A 23,813-nucleotide genomic window follows, 5' to 3' on the forward strand; every position below is an offset into this window, starting at 1 on the left:
ACCATTGTCTAGATCCTGGGCCTCTGCCCCTACCAGCACAATCTCCGCTACACACCACTTCCTTTATGGCAACTTGAATGACAACACTATGGCATATTCTTCAAGAGTACCCGCCTCCGTGTCCTCTTGCCCTATGCCAAGGTCTTCTGAACCCAACTTTGCTTCCATAAGTTGAGTTGCCTTAGTTCCTCCATCAAATGCTTCTTCGAGATAAGGTGTATGTACCCAGAAGCTCCCTTCATCTTTGGCACCATGCAAGATGAGTCCGCTCCGTTAGAATGAAGGACCCATGAAACAACATAATCCTGCTCTTGCCTCTACAAGAGTTCATGTCCTTGACCTCTGTCCAAGGAAAGCACTATGCCTCCGCTCCATGTTCCAACTTCTACACTGACTCCCTTCATGCAGCTTGGGTACTTCGCCAAGTTACACCAAAGTTGCTCCGCTCCTTGTTTTTTGCATTGAGTTGATGGTGTCCCTCACGCCCATCATTCCACGGATCAGCCCTTCCTTGAGTCCGATCTCCATATCGACTCCAAGTATACCTTCATTTGTGTTGCTTTGGGTCGCTCCCCCACTTGATCTCACAATGCATCCACCAATGCATCCTCTCAAGCGAGATCATGCGATAACTCCTCTCTGCTTGCTCGATCCATTGAGCTTCATGGGGTTGTTATTTATTGAGGTACTCCTCTTGAACATATGCAGTCTGTTGCACATAATTCTCCCACTAGAGAAGCCAGGATCTATCCCTCTTGATATCTATCTCATTGGAGCAACATCTCTCTTCGTTTCGGAGACCACCATCCCCTTGGACTACTCCGATTTATTGAACAAACTGTACATTATTCTGCCTCCTGCAAATACACTTGCTAGATTGCGACTCTACGTCAATACAACCCCCGCTACACCACTTAGGGCCTAAAAATATGATGAACTCGATACACACTTCAGCCTCTACGGATGTATCCTTCACATGCCGAAGAGAAAGTTTCAATGCTCCATAGTGCCGGGTTTCAATCGCCTTGGGATGGCTACGAACATTCCAACATCCGTATACAAGCACATGCATGAGTACCGAATTATTCGAGTTAGCAATTCCCCTCATATCTGTGAGCTTTGCACAATTTTTTCGGTCATTGAGTAACTCATTCCATCTTACATAGTCTCATCCTTTTACCAAGAGCCTCACTTGCCTCGAGCACCATCAAGTATAGTTGTCAACGTTGAGCCATAGCTCAAACTCAGCCATCCCAACCTTTGTGCGCTCCATATTCTTCTAAGCTTGCTTGTTCTCGTAGTGCCTCTTGCGCGAAAGGTTTGTCATTCCTCTGAATGTCAATCTCAGATGCCTGCTCCTCTGAGCAACCCCTTTTCCCTATATCTCCATGTCCGTTTTTCCTCAAACGGTCGTGTGTGTGCTGACTTCCCTCAACGCAGCTTAGCTGGTTTTGCCTAAGTCGTGCAGCACACTTGCGTGTCAGTCCACAAAGGTCAGCCTCCCATGGTCCCTCAGGAACCACAAAAGAGAAAACAAGTTAGAGAAAACACTTCACTCGGGATCCACAAGCAAACATTTCCAAAAACACTTCATAGACAATACAAATTACAAACAGACTTTACATGAACAGTTGCACAACAAATGGTCAAAATGGTCCATTACAGATCGAAAATCTCTCACAAGTGTCCACATGATATAACATTTATTTACAAGCCTAAAGCGACCGCCAAACCCAACTAAAATTGGACTATTAAGCCTTTGACCATCTCTCTACATGTTGTGCAAAGTATGAATATATCAAAAGGCACGGACATACATAAGCATTAAATCAAACATCCTGTTTTGAAGTTTGTCTGTGATATTCTCCCCCACTTATTCCTTCGACGTTCTCGTCGAAGCCTTTGCCGACACTACAACTCAAAAATAGCAGCGGAGAGCAATTGGGAGCCAAGAGGCGCATTGCAGTTGGAGTAGAAGATTGAAGACTCAACAAAGGCGAGGGCCTTTGTTGAGTCTTCAATCTTCTACTCCAACTGCAATGCGCCTCTTGGCTCCCAATTGCTCTCCGCTGCTATTTTTGAGTAATCGAACATTTGATCCGCCATGCTGCTTCAACTCGCAAATGACTCTAACTTTAATGTGGGGTTAGCTGAGTTGTATTGATCCCTATTGGTTCTTACGGATCCTCCAGATGAAAGAAAATACCATCCTTACAATACGCCAGTCTCTCAAATGCCTCATGCTGCTTGAACTGGATGGATGCTTGTTGGAACTTTAACGAGCATCGCCTCGTAAACTTCTGAACTTTTGGGTCATTCCTCTATAAAATTTACCCATTGACTCTTCTTTCACTTAGTTGTCACTTCCAAGTAGGTTCGCATCACTTTCGCTTTTGATTGACATTTCGTTGGTAAATAAAGAGAACAATCTACTCTCAATAGCACTGATCATCGTTGGTGAGGATTTGACAACTATTGTCTTCCATTATCTTTGAAGGGTCTTTGAACCTGTGCAAAGCTCCTGTGCTAGATAGATAACAGAATTTGGATACTCGGTTTCGCCTATTCTTTTAAAAGTTGAGAAGATAAATGTTGCTAGACTTCGCATGCCACCTCGATGTTGTACTACTCAATGCACCGAACTGGTTATGCAAACAATGCCATAAATAACATCTTGACACCAACAATCACTTAGATTTCCCCCGAAATACAAGCCGAGAAATTATATCCGACAACAATCCCTAGAGACCCAACCCGACCAGGATGGAGAAGAAAATTCAAAATAGGGTAACTCTAACCTGGTGGATCGGGGGGTACATCGAGTTGGTGCAGACGGGGCACTCCAGCAACTGATGCACCCTAGTCACCGGGCTTATAACCGGCGCCGGAAAGCCGCCGGCGCAGCCGATGACGGGTCCGCTCCCACCGCCGTGGGGCTTCAAGAAGGGGTGGGGAACGTGGGCGACCTCGTCGTCGTCCACCATCCCGTCCGACACGGAGATGCACTCGATATTATCCGATTCCATCGGTCAAAATAAACCAAGGAGAACCAAAATGGAAGCGCCTTTCCAGATTCAACCCCTTCTTCCTGCCCTCTCTCGCGCCGGGGAAGATGCGTTGCCAAAATTGCAATGCGAGTTCCACACCCTTCTCTCCCCCTTTTCGGGAGCGGGAGCGTCGCTCGCAGATGCCTTGGTCGCCGCAAGCACATTTAAATCGAAGTAACACTAAACGTTGCACGGAAATGAGACACCAAATTGAACTGTCGACTTCTCCTTAATATGTTTTCAATCGAGGAACCACCTTATCCTTTTAGTCTTATCTACCACATCAGAGAAACACCACAAGTTTTTGACTGCTAAGTCACTCAAAAGGAGACGTTTCCACATGAGTGGGCCACAGGAAGCTGCGAAAGCAATGACAAGCAGCAAACAGCATGAACAACTGCTTTGGCACGTGCTACTGTTGCTACTGCGACAACAATGGGACTGATCCACCAGCAGCCAGAATCTGCGTCTCCAGCTTGAACAGAGTTTCCAGCTTGCGCTTCACCAGGCGATACTCCGCCGCCAGTTGCTGCAGACATTTGAGGCAACCTTCTTTGCTCCCCTTCTTACAGCAGTCGTGAAAGGCCATGCACACATCTTTGACTCTTTTAGCACCTATGCTGGCACTGCTGCCTGTCAACTTGCGGACAAAGGCATCCAATTTCTCGAAGTCCACGTCCTGCTGATCTAGGATAGAGCGTAGTTCATTGAGGAGCTTCTCAGAGTCTTCAAGGAAAAGAGTCCCAACCTGAAGAACAAACTTAGGTTCGCTCTCATCCTGCAGCTGCTGCAACTGTGTGTACTGATTGTCCAGAAACCCGTCACGGAAGACAATCTCTGCGAACTCAATGTATACCCTTCGCAATTTATGCAACTCCATGTCTCCGCAGCTATGCAGCAGGGACCAGGCTTCTTCCAGGGAGGGGGAGCTTCTTCACCTTTACAAAATAAAGCAGCTGTTCGGCAATACGACTCCCAAATTCTCATTCAACGCATCCAATAAAAGAGAACAGCAATGGGAGACAAATATTGTATGTCTGTGTGCTCATAGTGTATCAGCTATATATTGGATATACATGCTAAATTTAAATTTAGAGAAGTAACTTTGAGAAACATATATCTATGCAATTTAGCCATTAAAATGAAAGGCAAGAAGCATAAAAATTACAAAATATATATATATATACTTGCTAATTATGTGATACCACAACACACACAACTGTTTATGTGATACCAAGGCAGCTGGAGATGATGAGCTGAGTTGAAAGCCAAGTAGTATAATGACTCTCCAAATGCTGAATGATGAGCTTATTAACGTAGAAGCGTTCAAGTCAACTAATAAGGTTTTCCAAGACCGACCCACTCTCTCTGTAAAATGATTTCGGAACTGGTTGCTTAAACATCAAGAACAGAGAAAACCTATAATCACAAATAGAACGCATGCAGCAAGAAAACGAACCAACATTTCACAAGCAAAGCCAGCGAAAGCCTCCCAAAACCTTGAAACCATCATCAGATAACAGATTAAACGCCTCCTCTGATCCGAAAGCCGACCAAGAAACATACAAAACCTAAAAGAAAGCAAGCCCACGTGAAATAATCAACGACGAGATGCGGTGGAACGTTCTTGTCGCGCTGATACCTTCGACGCGTGGTTCATTCGACAAGAGTGCGAACCGTCCCGCATCCAAGAAACGATTAATAAAGACGGAAACCTAATGCAGACCGTGTAAGAACAACAAGGTGCGGCAAATGGCATCAAGAAAGAAGGCTCCGGCTGGATCTGACTTTCTTGATGCTCCGCAACAATGCAAGGTTGCATAGCTGCAGAGAGCATCCGAAGATCGAGAGAGAATACCTCCTGCAACGAGTCCGGCGACCGCGGGAACGAACTTTGACCCCAAGAACGACGGTGGAGAACACGAGAATACCTCCGACCATGGAAGGGAGAGCGAGAGATGAGAGGAGTCGAAGCGCCGGAAACAGAGCGAGAAGTAGGAAATGGGGGGAGAGGGTCCCGTTCGTTGGCGCTACAAAATGGCTTGCGTCTACGGTGTTAATACCGTGCAGTTTATGTCCATCCTGCGACACAAATTCCGTTACACTGCCTCGGTAATCATACCGCGAATGTGCGTATACCGTTCAGTTCGCGTTGCTCGTCAAGTACACTTTCAGTTAAGCTGACTCGTCAGGTCGTCCATCCACCTAACGACGCGTGGATAGAGACATGGCGGGAGTCACGTGGATCGCCATGTATCATAAACGGGTCCGGATCCTTGTTTGGGCCCGAGTCCAATGAGTCGACCAAACACGGCCCAACTTCCCACATTAGTGTTGTCCGGTCCGAACCAACCGAGAAGTTAAAAAGGGACGCATAGCCTCGCTGCCCCTCGTTCCGATCGATCCCTTCGAGCTCGGGGGGCGACTTGCAGCGATGAATCGGCCCCGCGGCTTCACCCTCCTCGCGGTCGTCCCTCTTTTGTTGGTCGTCGCCGGTGCGATCGAGTCGCCCCAGTACACCGTCGTACACTCCGAGTCGGACTTCGAGGTGCGGTTGTACAGGGAGTCGGTGTGGATGTCCGCTCCCACCGACGAGATTTCGTTCGAGAAAGCCACCAAATTCGGTTTCCACCGGTAGGAGCAATCACAATCCCCTATAGTTATTGCTCATTTAATTGATCCTGAGATGATGTTTACGGTGTAGGTTTTGATATATTTGGGAGAATCATATCAAAATTAATTCTTTTCCACTCTTCAAATAAGCATTTCTGCTGGAAATTCGAGGTCAAGTTAATTCGACGATAAAATGAGCCATGCCTCGTCAAACAAGCGCAATATTGGACACCAAATAGAAAAATAAAATGCTTTTTTTTTTCTTTTTTCTGAAGAACACCCATGAATTGGACCCCTCTCCTGATGTTTCTTAATGATCATGAATGAGACTAGAAAATTCGATTTCAGAAGAGGAACAGAAATTCATGGAACAGCTTATATCTTATGATATGCGCTTATTCACTTAGATTTTCTTAGACATTCTGGACCTAACAATTCTTGTGCTCCATGTCCATGGGAATCGTTAAATCTTTTAATACTGTATTTTTCATGCATCAACTTTACACCATGATAGCTAAGACATTATGGCTTATGTTGTTTGATTCAACTTTGAAGCCATTAAGAGAAGATGGGAGTGCAAGATTTTTTGTTTTCCCTTTTTTTCTTGGATTTGCTTTTTTGGTGTTCAGTAAATGGGGAAGAGCCGTAAAGGTTCGGAGATAGGTAATAGTCGACTATGATGATTTGGACTTAAATGTAGAGTTGACTCAAACAACATAAACCATAATGTCTTAGCTATCATGGTGTAAAGTTGATGCATCCAAACAGATCTCATTAAGAGAAAATGGGGGTGTGAGATGTTGTTTTCCCTTTTTTTCTTGGATTAGCTTTTTTGGTGTACAGTAAATGGGGAAGAGCTGCAAAGGTTCGATGATAGGTAATAGTCGATTATGATGATTTGGACTTAAATGTAGTTTGCTGTTAGTGTCATCTCTCTGGTTGAAGGAGTACCAGCTTCCAAGAGTTAACTAGAACTCTCAGTCTACTAAACTGATAACTTTACTGCATAAGAGAGATACGAAAGTCTGAGCATATCCATACTATGATTTTTCCTTTATATATACCTTGCATATGTTTTTCGTTCCCTCTATGAGTTAAAAGCAGTAAAATCGAGCATATCCGTACTATGATTTTCCCTTTATATATACCTTGCATATGTTTTTCGTTCCCTCTACGAGTTAAAAGCAGTAAAGTCGAGCATATTCGTTCCCTCTACGAGTTAAAAGCCGCTCTCCTAAATCGATAACTTTTTATCTTTATCAAAAGTTGATCGTTTTGTATTATCTTTTTGCCACAACGTTATTTGAAGTCTTATCTGTTATAGCCGTGCAAGTAAATTTTATGTACACTCAATAGTCATTTTTTTTCTCCTACACTACCATTCAATGTTGATCACTACAATAAATACGATTTGATACTTTTCCTATTCAGAATTTCCAAGGATGCACTTCTGTTTATTGTTGTGTTGAGTTGTTTCCTTATTATGAGCATAATATTGAAAAATTCTGGTGAAAATTTCATTGATCTTACATCTTTGGAATCTCTATCATTTGTACTAATTTTGTCCATGTTGGTCGACATGCTAAATCAGGCTCTACTTATTTTGTCAGATTATTTCAGTACATCCAAGGAGCTAATCTAAATTCCTCGAGGATCAGAATGACTGCCCCAGTCTTAACAAGCATTGTTCCAGGCGCTGGCCCTCTTCACTCTTCAGCCTACTTTGTGCGGTTCTATATACCAGTGAAGTTCCAGGCATCCCCTCCTGTTCCTCTCCCTGAGTTAAACCTCCATTCTGATAGATGGGGAAGTCACTGCATCGCAGTGAGACAGTTTTCTGGTTTTGCTCGAGATAGCAATGTTATAAAGGAGGCAGAGAAACTTGCTATCAGCTTGAGTCAATCTTCCTGGGCCAATCTGACTGAATTTTCCGACAAGAACGCATACTCTATCGCCCAATACAATTCCCCATTTCACTTCATCGGTCGGGTCAATGAGGTTTGGGTAGATGTTGGTGGATCTGAAGTACCAGGTTGTGAATCAAGTCATGCCTATACATACTAAGCCTGTTAATCCATTTTTCGACTGTGACATGGACATGTAATGCAGTATTGTACATGTATACTTGAAATGCTTTCTGCAACTCTCGTATGTACACTGACTTGTTCTCGTTAAGAATGTAAATCAGACCTCTTTTGTCGGCCAAGAGCCACAGAGAAGAATTTCTATGATATCTGAGTTGTATCTGATGTGTTATTCCTGTTCTTGTCAAATATTTATGGCATGATATTATTTGAAACAGTTAACTGCAAATATCCTACTAGACCTTGTTCTATGTAATGATGGTGTTGAATCGAATAACATAGGAATGTTTGAAAAGAGAACTAACACCTAATCATTTGTTCTGATACCATTATATTGGCAAAATGAAAGAAATCAGCAGTTAAAAGTCACTGTTTCCTGACCAACAGTGATAACAAGAACTCACAAGCTTGAGCAAGAGAAAACAGACCTTCTCACATTTAAATCAAAAAGGAAATAAAGTACCACCAACAAATCAATAAAGAGAAGTCCATCATCCTGCAATGTAATGCTCCTCTGCAAGTTTAAGATAATTTCTATTCCCATATTGTCACGGACAAATTGCTCCTCTACAAGTTTAAGATAATTTCTAATCCCATATTGTCACGGACAAATTTTTAAACAGGATTTTTGATGTAATACTTATGTATATCCGTATCTTTTAGCATGTGCATGCTTTGCACAGCATGTAGAGGAAAGATCGAAGGCTTAACAGCCCAATTTTAGTTGGGTTTGGTGGTCTTCTTCGGCTTGTAAATAAATGTCATGTTATGTAGACACTTGTGAGAGATATTTGATCTGTAGTGGACCATTTTAACCCTTTTATTGTGCAACTGTTCAGAGCTTGTAAAGTTTGTTTGCAATTTGCATTGTCTATGAAGTATTTCCTGGAATGTTTGCTCGTGAATCCCGAGTGAGGCGTTTTCTCTAACCCGTTTTCTCTTTTGTGGGTCCTAAGGGATCATGAGAGGCTTCGGGGAGGCTGACCTTTGCGGACGGACACGCAAGGGTGCCGCACGACTTAGGCAAAACCAGCTAAGGTCGTGACAGATGATATCAGAGCGGGACAAGCACTCATAGAAACACTTGACGTGCAAACGTGGGGGACCTAGCAGGGCTGCGTTGAGGGCAGTCAGCACACGCGCAACCGTTTGGGGGAAAACGAGCATGGAGATGTAGGGAAAAGGAGTCATTCGGAGGAGCGGGCATCTGAGATTGACATTCAGAGGAATGGGGAACTCTTCGCGCAAGAGGCACCACGAGGACAAGCAAGCTGGGAAGAATGCGGAGCACACAAAAGTTGGGATGGCTGAGTTCGAGCTACGGCTCGACGTTGACAACAATACTTGATGGTGCTCAAGGCAAACGAGGCGCTTGGTAAAGGATGAGACCATGCAAGGTGGAATAAGTTGCTCAGCGACCGAAAGAGTTGTGCAAAGCTCCAGAGGTGAGGGGAATTGTTAACTCGAAGAATTCGGTACTTATGCATGGGCTTGTATGCGGACAATAGAATGTTCGTGGCCATCCCAAGGTGACCGAAACTCGACGCCATGGAACATTGAAACTTTCTCTTCGGCATGTGAAGGATACGTCCGTAGGAGGCTAAAGTGTGCAGCGTGTTCAGCATGTTGTTAGGCCTTGAGGGGTGCAGTGGGAGCTGTATTGACGTGGAGTCGTAATCTAGTAAGTGTGTTTGCAGGAGGCAAAACAATGCGCAGTTTATTCAGCAAATCAGAGTAGTCCAAGGGAATGGTGGTCTCCGAAACGAAGAGAGATGTTGCTCCAACGGGATAGATATCCATAAGGGATAAGTCTTGATTCTCCAGAGGGAGAATCATGTGCAACAGACCGCACATGTTGAGGAGGAGTACCTCAACAAATAACAACTCCACGAAGCTCAATGGACCAAGCAATCGACGAGGAGTCGTCGCATGATCTCGTTTGAGAGAATGCATTGGTGGATGCATTGCGAGATCAAGTGGGGGAGCGACCTAAGGCAACACAAATGAAGGCACACTTGGAGTTGATATGGAGATCAGACTCAAGGGAGGGCTGACCCTTGGAATGGTGGGCGCGAGGGCCACCATCAACTCAATGCAAAACGAGGACCGGAGCAACTTAGGTGTGACTTAGCGAAGTACCCAAGCCGCGTGTAGGGAGCCAACATAGAAGATGACACATGGAGCAGAGGCACATAGCTTTCCTTGGACAAAGGTCAAGGACATGAACTCTAACAGAGGCAAGAGTAGGATCATGTTGTTCCATGGGTCCTTCATTCTGACGGAGCGGACTCATCTTGCATGGTGCCAAAGACGAAGGGAGCTTCTGGGCACATGCACCTTATCTCGGAGAAGCATTTGATGGAGGAATTAAGACGACTCAACTTGCGGAGCCGAAGTTGGGTTCAGAAGGCCTTGACATGGGGCAAGAGGACACGGAGGCAGGTACTCTTGAAGAATATGCCACAGTGTTGCTAGTTAAGTTGCCAGGTAGGAAGCGGTGCGCAGCGGAGATCGTGTTGGTAGGGGTAGAGGCCCAAGATCGAGACAATGGTGCACTAATTGCAACGAAGTCGGTAGACTTCGGGAGCTACTAGGCGACGAACTGTCCTAGAGCGGTGCTTCATCTAGGTGTGACCCAAGAGTGGGTGGATAAGGGTCGATTGCCAAAGGAGCGAACAAAATCGAAGGTGGAAGAGACCCTGCGTTGTATTAGCAAAGGCCACACATGGAGGAATCACAATTCAAGTTCATCCCACAGGGATCAGAATGCAATAGTGATGTCACCAGGAGGCGATATGGTGCAGCATATCGTGGTGGAATAGTTCGTAGCAATGCGATACACATGACATAGTCCCGTTAGAGACTAGATCATACGGAGGTATAATCGGGAGCTACTAGAAGCTCCACTTCGATGAACAATACGATGACAAGAAGGGCTATGGATTCAAGGAGTGAAGGCCATGGTACCATAGAGGCGGGTCTTCCGTGCGTGCATCAAATCTTGCATCACATGAAAGACTTAGTTATCAGCATATGAGGGCTATGTTCCATCAAGGGAAAAGTTCGAATGCAGGTACTAGTGAGTCACATGGGAGGGACTTGATCATGCAGAGGTATGATCGAAGCAGTTGGAGAGTTGGACTGCTCCAGAGCCTATATTCGCTTAAGGGAGCCCGACAAGTCAGAGGACAAGGTTGAGTAAGCGAACGTTGCTACCAAGGAAGCTAAGGAGAACAGAATCGGTGCAAATCCTACAATGTGATGGTAGAGGCCATGCATGAGAGTTGTAGTCTGTCTTTCCATCGATCAAAGGGAGCTGCTTGGAAAACACAAAGGTGTTGAAGCAGGGGGTCAAAAGGGGCGAGGAAGCGACGACGAGTCCAAAGGGACTTAGCTACCCAAAATCAAGCATTAGTTAGAATGGAGGTGGACTGGGGGAGTGTCATAGAGATATATCTACTGATCGTGAAGAAAAGAGATGCATATGCGAGGCGACGGATAGTAGGGCCATGGGCATGGCAACGCTATGGTACCGCAGAGGCGGGACTTCCGTGAAAGTCATTAATCCCTTGCTCTCATGGAGGGAGAGCGCTTGGTCGTGAAAGCGACCGAGGAGGTAGAGCATGTAGAGGCAAACTCCAAGTACCGAGACAAGGTTGAAGGGCAGAGGCCAAAGAACTTCGTAATACCGGTGTCAACGAGCTTCTTATCAAGATAACCAAAAGTGAAGGACTTTGGGTCATGCAAGAGTGCACAAACAAAGAACGAAGCAAGCAATACGCGGTACTGTACCTTTGCTACTCAGTGGAGTAGGCAACCGGGTTGATGGAGAAGACAGTACAATCCCAGAGGCGACCAAAACTACTAGAGACTTACTCCAAGTTGGGGTGAAAATTTCCTGCATTCCAGAAGTTTGTTGACATTAAGAAAGTGAATCACAACTAACTCACTCAACGCAAGGATTGCAAACACTTCAAGTGCTTCATAAGTGTGAGCAAAGAGCAGGCGAAGGCCAGTAACTAGCTCGATGCATGGAGTACAACCTCGAGGAGGCGGGTAGAAGTGTGAGCAAAAAGCAAGCGAAGGCCAGTAACCAGCTCGATGCATGAAGTACAACCTCGATGAGGCGGGCGAAGTCAAGAAACCTTCGCCTTCTCAACTCTTAAGAGAATGAGCGAAACCGAGTACCCCAATTCTCTTATCTATCCAGCAGAGGAGCTCTGCATAAGTTCAAAGACCCTTCGAAGATAATAGAAGACAATAGTTGTCAAATCCTCACCAACGGTGATCAGTGCTACTGAGAGTAGATTGTTCGCTTCATTTCCCAACGAAATGCCAATCGAAAGCGGAAGTGATGCGAACCTACTTGGAAGTGACAACTAAGTGTAAGAAAAGCCAATGAGCAAATTTTGTGGAGGAAGGACCCAAAACTTCAAAAGTTTACGAGGCGATGCTCGCTAAAGCTCCAACAAGCATCCACCCAATTCAAGCAGCATGAGGCATTTGAGAGACTAGCGCATGGTAAGGATGATTTTTTTCCTTCATCTGGAGGATCTGTAAGAACCAACAGGGATCAACACAACTCAGCCAACCCCACACTAGAGTCAGAGTCATTGGCGAGTTGAAACAACATGACGGATCAAAGGTTCGACTAATAAAAAACAACAGCGGAGAGCAGTTGGGAGCCAAAAGACGCATTGCAGTTGGAGTAGAAGATTAAAGACTCAGCAAAGGCGAGCAGTTATAGTGTCGGCAAAGGCTTCGACGAGGACGTCGAAGGAATAAGTATGGGAGAATGTTACGGACAAACTTCTAAACAGGATGTTTGATGTAATACTTATTTATGTCCATGTCTTTTGGTATGTTCATGCTTTAGACAGCATGTAAAGGAAAGATCGAAGGCTTAACATCCCTAATTTAGTTGGGTTTGGTGGCCTTCTTCGGCTTATAAATAAATGTCATGTCATGTAGACACTTGTGAGAGATATTCGGTCTGTAGTGGACCATTTTGACCCTTTATTATGTAACTGTTCAGAATTTGTAAAGTCTGTTTGTAATTTGCATTGTCTATGTAGTGTTTCCTTAGAATGTTTGCTTGTTGATCCCGAGTGAGGCGTTTTCTCTAATTCCTTTTCTCTTTTGTGGGTCCTAAGAGACCATGGGAGACTTCGGAGAGGCTGACCTTTGCGGACGGACACACAAGGGTACCGCACGACTTAGGCAAAATCAACTAAGACCGTGACAATACGAAGCAACAGTATGACCAAGTCAATTTCCAACTAATTACATGGATGCACATTCAGCATTATTCACCATCAAACATAATGACCAAAGAAAAAAACTGTAATCATTTCAGTAACAATATTTTTTTTCTTTTAGAATGAGGATAAAATATCAATAAGAAAAAAATTGTCACCTCAAGAAAATACATAATTCCTGACAGTACATATTTATACACAGTGCAATACAAAAATGTTCACCTTACAAATTTGCATTATTTGATAGTGCATGATTTCACCAAAAATTAGTATAGTTCTATAGCACGTAGGCATGCCATGTTGAATTGTCATGCTTTCCTGTGTTAGAGAAGAAAAATATTAATGTACAAGGGCTTGTTTATAGATAGTTCAGAAATTTGTGACAGTCCAGTAAAATATGTTCTTTTCCGATGCTACTTTGTTCATCATGCATCTTTCCTACGCTAAGGAGTTCCATCTTTGCTTCCATCTACACAACCAACAAAATCAAGATGCATAGAAACTGAAAAATACAAACATCTAGTATTTCCAAGTTCATTTTGGACATAGATCCCAAATAAACCTGATTATATTCATAACACACAAAAAAGGAAAATTTTAGATAGATTTACAAGTTGCCTCATAAAGTTTCTAAACAACAGAAGAATTTCCAACATGCTATCCACATTTGTCATATATTAAGATATCAACTTTCAATCAAAGTTTTGAATAACGTGTGCCATAATCTAACCGGCCATCAGACAACCAGTATGGTACACCAGCATAGACACCAAGTAAAAAAAGAAGGGATTAATAAAATTATCGAGTTTTAAGCATCATGTAACACTGAGTGTACCTCCTAGTTCATACTGGTTTTATCAAGAATCGAGAAGGTAAAAAAGGAATCAATAATTTCAAGTAAAAGGTCATGAGATGACGCTTCAGCGTTAGAAGCAAAATTAAAACACTACTAAGCAATTTAAACTCAATGTTTCAGTTGTTCACCCAGTTTTCTGCTCCTCAGATTTGCATGTAAAACTATTCAAATTTGATACTAACTCATCATTAGGATTGTAAATACCAGGAGCCCTGAACTCAATTTGGTCACAGCAACAATCAAGGATAAACTTGTTCATCCACCCACCAAGAAAAATCAAGAGGCACATTGCCAAGAAAGGACTCATCATGCTTGTAGTAGCAGCCAATGAAAATATGCATCAAGCTTAGCTTCATACTGAGGCCGTAAAAATATATAACTATGTACTAGCTAGAAAATGTAGTATTTGAATGGATCGACTTTGGAACTAAACACTTTCATCAGATTAAAAACTTAGCTAGAATGTTGGTAACAAGAACTAAATTGGATCACTTTTGGCTCATTTTTTTGAGAATTTTAATGGATCATGCCAATCCCCCAGCTTCACATAAAGACAGGACAATCTAAAATTTTGTACTAGCTAGCAAAATAAGTATGTCCAAATTCATGACTTAGGATCTAAATAATGTCATCAGATACAAAGTTCATATGGTAATTGGTGAAAACAAGAGAGAGTGGATATGACTTAGTTCCTTTGTGAAGTGAATAACAACTTTGAGTTAACCTATAACAGGAATCCAATTATGCGTAGCTAGCTCAAGACCATACTACTAGAACGGAAGGAATTAAACACTTGAATTGTCACAATGAGACCTAAAGTGCAGCACAAGTTATGGTCAATATACTGAAAATTCGACCCATTAATTCAGATTCAATAACAACAAACAGCAGGCAGAATGTCCCGACTATATGAAGTCGGCCACAGATCTTTTCCCACTGTTTAGCTCTGTGTACCTAAATTCCACAGTTAAAATAAGAGAAATCAAATCTCTTACTACAACAAGATATTTTGAAATCTTCCTGTACTCATACCACTAATGCTAATCAACTCACCTCTACAATCTTAAACAAAATTTTCTCATTCTATCCTCTATCCGGATCACATCTGACTATTCATAAAGAAAAACATGTCTTATTATATCCTTTTAATAACACTACACTTTTACCTCAAGATCATCATCTTAGCTGCATTAACTTTTCTGGACATGTAATCAACAGAACTAGAAAAAACCACCACTTCAAATTGTCTTTGCTTAACTTTTTGACAATAAATGTATGTCAATAAATAGTGAGAACACCAACATAATTATAGGTTCTTAACAAGAAATCTGCACCATTTTATGGACATTCTTAAAGAATCCATGGGGAGAGACATTCAACATTTACATGCAACAACCATGGATTTTGACATATGAGGAACTTACCCAGATTATTAAACATACCATTATTAAAAAAAATGTATAACATGCGAGAGACATTCAATGCTTATATCTAAAGCACCACTTAAAAATAGATTTTTTAGGTGTATGATTATAGCATTGATAATTATTGAACACCAAAGCTCTGCTCCTTTATTGGGTACAGATTTGCACTATATGTATTATAATAAGTGAACAAATAGCACTTGGAGGATAAGTGTATATTACAAACAATCAAACATAACCAAACATAGTTCAAGGGATTCTTACCAGCACAAATAACAATAGAGTTATTGGTGAACTATCAGGTTAGTCAAAAACTAATTAGAGTCGGATCTTCACTTCTGGTGAAAATAAATAACCATGAGAAGCATGTCACTATTTGAAGCAAACTCCTAAGTCATCAGATAACATGATCCTTCACACCTCCATGGCTTCTTCATCTGGACCACTGTTATCACAACATCAGATAATTTGTTATGTCGAGTTTGTTTCAGAAGATAATGCAGCAACTATCTTATCCTTGGTTTGCTGTTCAGAGCCTGGTGATTTGATGATGAAAGTATGCTGAATAGTATCTTCGCCACCTGAGACCTTTGATTCAGCCACAACAATCTCTGCCTCCTTTAAAGCTTGAAAAACTTTAGAAACAGGATGGGTATTCAAAGGAGAGCTAACTTGCACAATCACCTCATCCTGCTGTGCTTGAACATCAAACTCAGGACAACACACTCGAGTACTAGGATCCACCATACCGGAATCCAAGAACATCTCCCTCTCAGATTCCATCTCCTTCAACCTCTTTTGGAGATCTGTGATATACGCAATGGCATCTCCCAGCAAGGATGCCTTGTCCATCTTTGAAATGTTAGGTACCACTGCACGCAAAGCATAGAACCTACGGTTGAGCTTTTCCCTTCTCTGGCGTTCTGCTTCAACATGATTGAGAGGTTCCTCTCTTCCATTTGCAGGCTTTCTTCCCCTCTTTCTAGGCCGCCGCTCATCTAGTGGGCTGGCCTTTTTGTCTTTGCTTGAAGCATCTACATCTGCATGGTCACCTTCCAATGCTCCAATATGGGCAATCAAAGCCCCGGCTCTTGAAGTACCGCCTACACTAAAATCAATCTGTCTCAGTGGTGGCTGTATTGACTGTTGGGGCTTGTGCTGATTCGTCTGGATCTGGAATTGGCCAAGTGAAGGATCTCCCCTCACTCCATTGCTATGATTAACGGCTTCACTGGCAGCCACTATGAGACCATTACCAAACTGCTGCTGATGAGAATTCAGACCACGGACATGGTTCCAGCTGAAACTCTGCATTCCCTTTCGAACATTTGGAAACAGCATCCAACTTCTGCTGCCACTCTTCAGCTGTGTGTCCCAAGAATTATCCTCTACCTTTGTAACCAAGATCTTGTCATCGACATTAGGAGTCCCAAGATTGAGGTCCTTTCCAAAGATCTTTGTGCATGCCTCGGGCCCATTTCTGTCGTTCTTCTCGCTAGATCGAGGCAACTGTGTGTGAATTGTACCCAAAAACACCGACTTTATCGTCTGCAAGGCATCAGGGCTTTCCGTTAGCGACCTGACAGATCCCAATTCGAGGACTCCCGTCTCGAATGGCACAACAACAATCGTCCGGAACCCGGCAGAAGCTGCCAAGAATCCCCTGTAGCAGTAATCGGAGGGCGAGAGGATCCAGAGGTGCTTCCCGGCCGCCAAAGCCCGACCGGGAGCGCCCTTTCCCCGAGGAAAGGAGAAATACATCGACACGAGGAAGAACATCTCGGCGTCGGTGACCTGATCGAGGCGGAGGGCGTAGTTGTCCTCATCCGACCCGCCGAAGAACACGTGGAGCTTCTGGAGCACGGCCATCCTCATCTTCTGCCGGGGCTCGTCGTCGCCGCCCGACCTCACGGCCGCCGCCGCCGCCGCTGCGGCGGCCTCTGCGCCGTCGCGGGGGTCGCGGCAGGACCCGTCGCCCCAGCCAAGGACGAGGTCGCCGGACTTGGCGCGGGAGATCTGCCAGAAGATGGCGTAGTTCCAGCCGAGGCCGGGGCGGTCTCGAGGGCCCTCGACTAGGTCGAGGAGGCGCCTCTGCAGGTCGGCCTCGGCGGAGGAGGAGAAGGCAGCGGCAGTGAGGCCGTCGGAGGAGGCGCGGCTGGCGGCGAGGTAACCGAAGGCCTCAGGGCCAAGAACGGCGGCTGCCATGCGCCGCTCCTCCTCGCTCCAGGAGAATTCCGACATCGGAGCTTCCAAATCTGGAAAGCCGAGGGACTGGATCGAGTCCTTAGATCTATCGACGAGGAAATTGCGGAGTTAGGGAGGGGGTTGGGAAGTGAAAGAGTGGTGAAGTGGGGGTATTTGGGGATCCATGTTTGTAAATCTCGGATTCTCTCCAACAATTGCAACGATGTATTGTGATCCAACCATCAGTGATTTAAGAAAGTAAAGTCGTCCTCACGACGTGGACGTTCTAGATTTTAGAACCGAAAGCCCCAGTAGAAGTAGCGTTGGATAGGATCTTCGCCTGTCTTGAAGGGGTTGAGTTGTCGTGATCCGAACTTATCATGATGACGATGAGCATTCCTTGGTAGTACGATGATTCGTCTTGTTTCGAGGAGCCGAGCCGAGCTTAACGATGAGCTCCGGTCACAGAATACGGCTCGGGTGTATTGGCTTGCAGAAGTATCCGTATGTCGAGCTTACCGATTGACATCGGCTCGCGCCGCCTCCCGTGTCGACAGCCACCGCAACCTGCTATTCGTCCCATCCCCTACCACCACCACCACGACCCACCATGATCAGTGCCACGGAGAAGAGCAGTGCCAGGAGAACACCTTCAAGCTTTTTAGCTCATGGAAGAAGAAGAAGAAGAAGAAGAAGAAGAAGAAGACAACGATGAGGAAGCAAACGGAGGAGGAAATGAGCCCCAACTCCAAGAGCTCGGGACTAAGGGACTGCTGTAAACTGTTTGAGGTCTCTCTTCTGTTTCACATTCATTCTGCTCCCTATTACTGGTTTGTGCTTAATTAGTGGCTTGTGTTTGATCCTATTTGAGAGAGTTTTTGTCTTCTTTTCTTTGCAGTTGATATCTTTATTCTTGATAACTCAGTGTGTTTTCAAAAGAAGTTTATTAGATATGCATCCTTCTCTCATGATAACTGTTTAACCACACACTCAATCCAAGCATCAACCAGACAAAAGCAAACAACTCTCCCTACTCATATTCTTAATCAATTGTCTGACAATGCAATAGCAGGCATTGCAATCATGAATCCCAATAATGTGCTGAAGTCAGTATCCTCTCCTACCATTAGGACATGGCTCCCAACAGAGTCAGATCAGCTAATATTCTCCTGATAGCTTGTCTATATGTTTAGTTCACAGTGGTAACAACTCCTTTAAAAACTTGGATTAGTTTCCTAGAGCAGATGGCTCAAATGGTTATTGTTGATGTCATGCCAACTGGATTCAAAAATATTAACATTTTATTGGTTGCTTATAGGGATTAGAATATGTTTATCCCTCTTTTTAAGATTCCTGTATTGGTAGGAGTCTGTCAACTAAATTGCTATGGTTTTTTCTTTAACGCGAAGATTACAAGAAAATTGATTGCCACTGGTTTGAAGGATAAAAGATGTGTTGAGACTATGTATGCTCAATGCAAAATTTTATGGAATATCATCATGGGATGGCTCTGTGGCATGATAACATTTTTCCCTCTAGTGGATGAGTAATTTCTGAACCAAAAAAGTTTGGCTAAAAGTAATCCAAGTTCTCTGATCTCAAATGGGCAATCAAAAGCAATTTAAGGATTCAAACTAAAAAAAAAAGAGAAAAAAACAAAATTTGTTTGTGACATCAAAACTGATTAGGAAGTCTTGCTAATTTAAGTCACGTGTTCCAACTAAAGCTTAACTATATTTAAGATAAGGAGGAGACCTTAATGATAGAAGACCTCAACTTTATTGTCTTGAGGAAAATTCTTTATTCTGTTGAGGGAAATTCTTCCTCCTAATATGTATAAATAGGAGAGGGACATGTGAATGTATTTAAGCTTTTTCACTTCTTCAATAAAACTTTTTCAATAAAACTTTTTTATTTTTTCAATAAAGTTTCTTCAATAATTATTCTTATCTTCTATTATTTTCATTATGTATCAAAGTAGTGAGAAAAGCGAAGCTTCACTCTTGCCTTCGGCCAGCGACCAATGTCGCTAAGAAAAGCAAAGCTTCGCCCTTGCCTTTGGCCAGAGACCAATGCCGCTGCAGCCAAATTCCTAAGAGGCTCCACGGCCAATCCTCATCTTCCTCACCGCGATAATCTTCGTTGATCTACCAATAGTCGACGGACTTAAGGAGAACGAAGGGCGAACTTAAGGGGAACGAAATGAACGCCTGTGCCCTCATAACTTCTCTCTATTCTATTGAAAAAAATCTTTTCTCCTAATCTGTATAAATAGGAGAGGGACATATTAATGTATTTAAGTTTTTTCACTTTTTCAATAAATTTTTTTTATTTTTCAATAAAGATTCTTCAATAATTATTTTTATCTTCTATTATTTTCATGAAATTATTTATTTTTTTAAATGAAATATGATGATGATATGTCTCCCTTCTTACTTTGACGGTGACAGAATCTAATAAAACTCTCCTTTCCTTTTTCTTTTCTCCTTTTCCTCTGGAGTCATTGTCCTTGCAGCAGCTCAGAAGAACCAAACTGAGCTCATGATAGGGTCTCATTCTCTTCTTGTCTCTAGTGTAGTGTGGCAGGGAAAAGGATTAGCCACTGTGTCATGATTCTTTGATCATATCCTAGCACAGCAAGGTATGCATCCCCATATCTTTGTCTCTTGCCTTTAGCTTTCCTCTTGGGTTTGCTTATAAAGAGTGGGAAACCAAATGGAATTGGAACTGTGTAACAATGAAAGGGATAGGTAGTGGAAGGAAGAGGGTGATTCAAGGTCTTCAGCCTCTCAGAGTTTGCAGATGGAGGCCACATCTATCTTCCTCTTCTCTGTCTGCCAACCAGCAGGGGGTATCAAGCTTGGATGACCTTCCCATTCAACAGAGCCTGCTCTTATCAGACAGTATCAATGTCCTAATTTCCTCCATGCCTTTTTCTTTCTTCACTTCATATTTTTGTTTAGTGCTGCTACTCTATACTGTATGGTTGTTAAGAGAGAACAGCATAATGCCTCACTTCTTAAGCTTGCTGGAAATTGTGTACTCCATTCTAGATTTGGGTTTAGACTAGAGATTATGGGGTTGATTATTGGAACATATATTATTGTGGACGAGTATTAGCTAAGTATTCAATTCAATTAAGTAGCTGATTTTGGTGCTGCAAAGTTCGGTAATATTATCTCTCAATTCAACAACCTAGCTACATATCTGAGTGCCATAAATATGGCATTTTGAGGAAAAAACTATGCATTTTCATTCTCTCAACTACATGTTCATAATTAATATGCAGAAAGTATGCTGCTTACCAAGGAAATCTTGGGGGATTGTTTTACCCTACTAGAGTTGATCAGTTAAAATTATGTATTGAAAAAGGTATATAGATGATTGGAGTCAATAAAAGTTAAGAGGTTAATCATATTTCATGGTCCTGAGACATCTTAGTTTGCACCATGTTTGGTTACCTCAGATAAATTGAATAAGAATTTCGAGATCATCATGAACTGACTAATTGGAATTCTTAATATCCTTAACTACCATCTTTTTTCTTGGTTTTAGGGTTTGAGGAATATGCAGTCACGGTTATATTCAGCAGCAGAATATTTTGAACTGTCTTACATGAATGATGATGGAAAAGAAATGTATGTTTGGATCTACCTCATGCCCTATTCTCATTCAAGGGATGAGATTATGGATGATAGAACTCTTCTTAATTTGCAGGGTGATGAGGAGTTTGAAAGATTATGCTGTTAAGGCCATAGCTAATGCCGTGGATCATTTAGGTTCAGTGTCATATAAGGTAGACAACCTTCTCAATTACGAGGTTGATGAGGTCTCTGCAGCAACTTTTGAAGTATCATGCATGAAGCAGGTATCATTCAGTAAATTGTCTTCTCGTATACTGATGTATGAGCTTATAACCTGATCATCATTGTTTCCGACTTCAGAGACTTCGAACGTGCCAGACACGTATCGATCATGAATGTCTTTCTCAACAGTCTCTTTTGATCAAACCTCCAAAGTATCACAAGCACTACATTCTACAAGGCAAAATACCATTCCTAATTCATCAAATTCAATTGCAATGCATTCATTACCACCAGTTTTCTGGCTATAGCTTCCGTAGATAACTAATAATGCTGCAGTTTCTTCTCTCTTGTCATCAGGTCAATCCACAGCTGATTCTGGTATATCTATGCTAAAGTGCCAAGGATTCTATCCACCTAAGGAGAACAGCAAACTGAATCATCATCAGACTGGTAACATTGTCTTCATTCTCTGATACCATATGAAAATATGTAGCCGAGAAAATGTAATAATGTGTATTTTTCCTCCAGCTTCTTCAGCAACTAGGCATTGGCAATCTCCAATCAAGTATGCTGTTCTCCGTTTTAAGTATGCTGACGAAGTCTGGAACCTGAATCCAAATTGGTTTAGATTGAGAATGATTCTTGAGTGCTACATGCAGGAACGTTCATTCACGGTCTCCTTCACCCTGTCCTTCAAAAAGTGAACAGTATTTATCACCTTCTCAGACGATGCATTCAATTGAGAAGATCTCTTACAATGGTAATTATCTTATTGGAATTGGCTTCAATTAAGATATACATATGATTCATGTTTTGCTGTTTGTAATACTTCACCACTTGAAGCTTATAATCCACTTACAGGTGCAAGATCAGCAGCAAGCAGACCAAACATTCCCAACTCATCAAAGAAGGTAGACCCATCCAACTTCATTTTGCTGTGTTATATTCTGTAGATGATTTATTGTGATCATTAGTTCTATAACTTGCAAAATTTTGAATATGCTCAACATATGTTTGGTGAAATGAAAAACCATTTAATGTTCTCTTCTTTTTTTCTTTTAATTTTCATTGCAGTATATCATGGAGACACAGAATTCACTTCCAATGTGTTTGCATGCTGAAAGGAACAATCACAGTGAGACAGAGAGGAATCCAACCAGAAAAAGAAGGTTCCTCAATGCCCTGATCATGAGGAACAGGTCATGGACTGATGAGTCTCTCTACAGCTTCTTGAATGAATATTAAGGATTTCTACAGAAATCTAAAATAGATGATAATAATAAACCATGCGAAAGCATTTCCTTCATTTTTGTTGATTCAAAAGCATTGGCTTTCATGCCTCTTCTGCTGTAAACAGATGTGTGTCTTCTTGCAAGGCAATATATATGGTACCAAAATCTGAATCAAATGGTATTCCAATGTTCCCTGTTCATTTTGTTCCCCAGCTGAATTCTTGAAGTGCCACTCTGCTTATTCCTAAGTATTTTATATGTAAAAGCTTTGTGAGAAGTGCATGGTTTAGATTAAATTTGGGCATATTCCCTTAAAAATCCATCCATTTTAGATTATTTTATTTTTTCTAAGTACCCTCAAAATTTTACGAGTATTTTTGTTCTTCTAATGAAAAAAAAGAAGATTGCAGTAATAAAATAGAGGGAAAAAACCCAAAATGAAGGGTTTTTTAGGGAATTCATCTATTAAAATTTATTTGATAATATTGTTCATGCTTCTAAGAAAATTATAATTAGAGCAGGTAATATGTCTTCAATTTGCAAACTTGTACGGTCTCATTGTTTAGAGGTTTTAAATTGAGAGAATTAAAAAATGAAAAAGAATTGAGAGATCATAAGGATTCTTAACTATATATTGTTTAAAGTATTTATCAAGAAAAAATATATTATATTTTCTAAAAAAACTCTTATCTTTAGGAAATTCTTATTATAAAGCATCCCAACTTTGAAAATTTTTCACAAATAAATTTAAAATATTCATTAAGAAAAATTTATCTAAAATGAATGAATTTAAAAAAATCCTATCTTTGAAAAATTCCTGTAGAGCATCCTAACTTTAAAAAAAATTATACAGCATTATTTTTTTGCCCTACTGTAGGGCTCCTATTGGACCCGCCTCTTCCTTGACTGTCAGTACCTCTATCACCTTCTCCTCTCCTTTTTGTCTTGTTGAACCTATTGCATATGGGCAATAAGAGCTATCTATGTCTTAGCTTATGCGAGGACAATGAGAGCTATCGTTGCCACAACCCCTTCTTTCTTGCATGAGGGTGAAACAACAACATAAGGGTAAAATTATTTTTTCACTTGATCAATAATGTTCTACATAAAATTTTTGAAGTTGAGATGTCTTATGAAAATTTCTCAAAGATAAATTTTTTTTCAAAAATATATTTATTTAAAATTATATATATTTTAATAAAAGATAAATGATGAAGATAAAATTTGATACAAAGAAATTTGGATAAAATATCAAAATTTTTACCAACTAAATTAGTTGATACCTTCTCTAAGTGATAATATATTACGT

General features: G+C 41.9%; 4 protein-coding genes across 8 annotated transcripts; 2 read left to right on the forward strand and 2 right to left on the reverse strand.

The window, feature by feature from the left end:
- Positions 1-3,468: 3,468 nt before the first annotated feature.
- On the reverse strand, positions 3,469-3,927 carry LOC135643801 (histidine-containing phosphotransfer protein 1-like). Its single transcript, XM_065161159.1, has one exon. It carries the CDS (start codon positions 3,925-3,927, stop codon positions 3,469-3,471), a length of 459 nt encoding a protein of 152 aa, XP_065017231.1.
- Positions 3,928-5,421: 1,494 nt separating this feature from the next.
- On the forward strand, positions 5,422-7,916 carry LOC103991672 (uncharacterized). The gene is made up of 2 exons (XM_009411198.3): positions 5,422-5,681; positions 7,271-7,916. The coding sequence occupies exons 1-2, from the start codon at positions 5,482-5,484 to the stop codon at positions 7,722-7,724; spliced, it is 654 nt and encodes a 217-aa protein (XP_009409473.2). The 5' UTR covers positions 5,422-5,481; the 3' UTR covers positions 7,725-7,916.
- A 7,445-nt stretch (positions 7,917-15,361) lies between these two features.
- On the reverse strand, positions 15,362-17,620 carry LOC135643567 (transcription factor MTB1-like). Its single transcript, XM_065160664.1, has one exon. The coding sequence runs from the start codon at positions 17,521-17,523 to the stop codon at positions 15,754-15,756; it is 1,770 nt and encodes a 589-aa protein (XP_065016736.1). The 5' UTR covers positions 17,524-17,620; the 3' UTR covers positions 15,362-15,753.
- A 139-nt stretch (positions 17,621-17,759) lies between these two features.
- LOC135586234 (probable protein ABIL3) lies at positions 17,760-22,704 on the forward strand. Of its 5 annotated transcripts, none has more exons than XM_065160665.1 (9): positions 17,760-18,255; positions 21,022-21,104; positions 21,184-21,334; positions 21,411-21,510; positions 21,630-21,722; positions 21,801-21,858; positions 21,932-22,032; positions 22,116-22,183; positions 22,347-22,704. In XM_065160665.1, exons 1-9 carry the CDS (start codon positions 17,878-17,880, stop codon positions 22,515-22,517), a joined length of 1,203 nt encoding a protein of 400 aa, XP_065016737.1. In that variant the 5' UTR covers positions 17,760-17,877; the 3' UTR covers positions 22,518-22,704. The 5 variants fall into 5 exon arrangements, with proteins under 5 accessions (XP_065016737.1, XP_065016738.1, XP_065016740.1 ...); XM_065160666.1 differs by having other exon boundaries at positions 17,856-18,255; positions 22,134-22,183; XM_065160668.1 differs by having other exon boundaries at positions 17,856-18,255; positions 21,801-21,837.
- The last annotated feature ends 1,109 nt before the right edge of the window (positions 22,705-23,813 follow it).

The sequence above is a fragment of the Musa acuminata genome, chromosome BXJ3-7 (genome assembly GCF_036884655.1).
Source record: "Musa acuminata AAA Group cultivar baxijiao chromosome BXJ3-7, Cavendish_Baxijiao_AAA, whole genome shotgun sequence".
NCBI lineage: Eukaryota > Viridiplantae > Streptophyta > Magnoliopsida > Zingiberales > Musaceae > Musa > Musa acuminata.

What these genes read in the sequence shown, in the direction of transcription:
- LOC135643801 (XM_065161159.1), bottom strand. Translation starts at nt 3,927, where the DNA reads ATGGAGTTGCATAAATTGCGAAGGGTATACATTGAGTTCGCAGAGATT.
- LOC103991672 (XM_009411198.3), top strand. Translation starts at nt 5,482, where the DNA reads ATGAATCGGCCCCGCGGCTTCACCCTCCTCGCGGTCGTCCCTCTTTTG. An exon ending in ACCAAATTCGGTTTCCACCG is followed by an intron (nt 5,682 to 7,270) that starts GTAGGAGCAATC and finishes TTATTTTGTCAG; the next exon opens with ATTATTTCAGTACATCCAAG.
- LOC135643567 (XM_065160664.1), bottom strand. Translation starts at nt 17,523, where the DNA reads ATGTCGGAATTCTCCTGGAGCGAGGAGGAGCGGCGCATGGCAGCCGCC.
- LOC135586234 (XM_065160665.1), top strand. Translation starts at nt 17,878, where the DNA reads ATGATTCGTCTTGTTTCGAGGAGCCGAGCCGAGCTTAACGATGAGCTC. An exon ending in AAGTATCATGCATGAAGCAG is followed by an intron (nt 21,335 to 21,410) that starts GTATCATTCAGT and finishes TTCCGACTTCAG; the next exon opens with AGACTTCGAACGTGCCAGAC. An exon ending in TGAGAAGATCTCTTACAATG is followed by an intron (nt 22,033 to 22,115) that starts GTAATTATCTTA and finishes CACCACTTGAAG; the next exon opens with CTTATAATCCACTTACAGGT.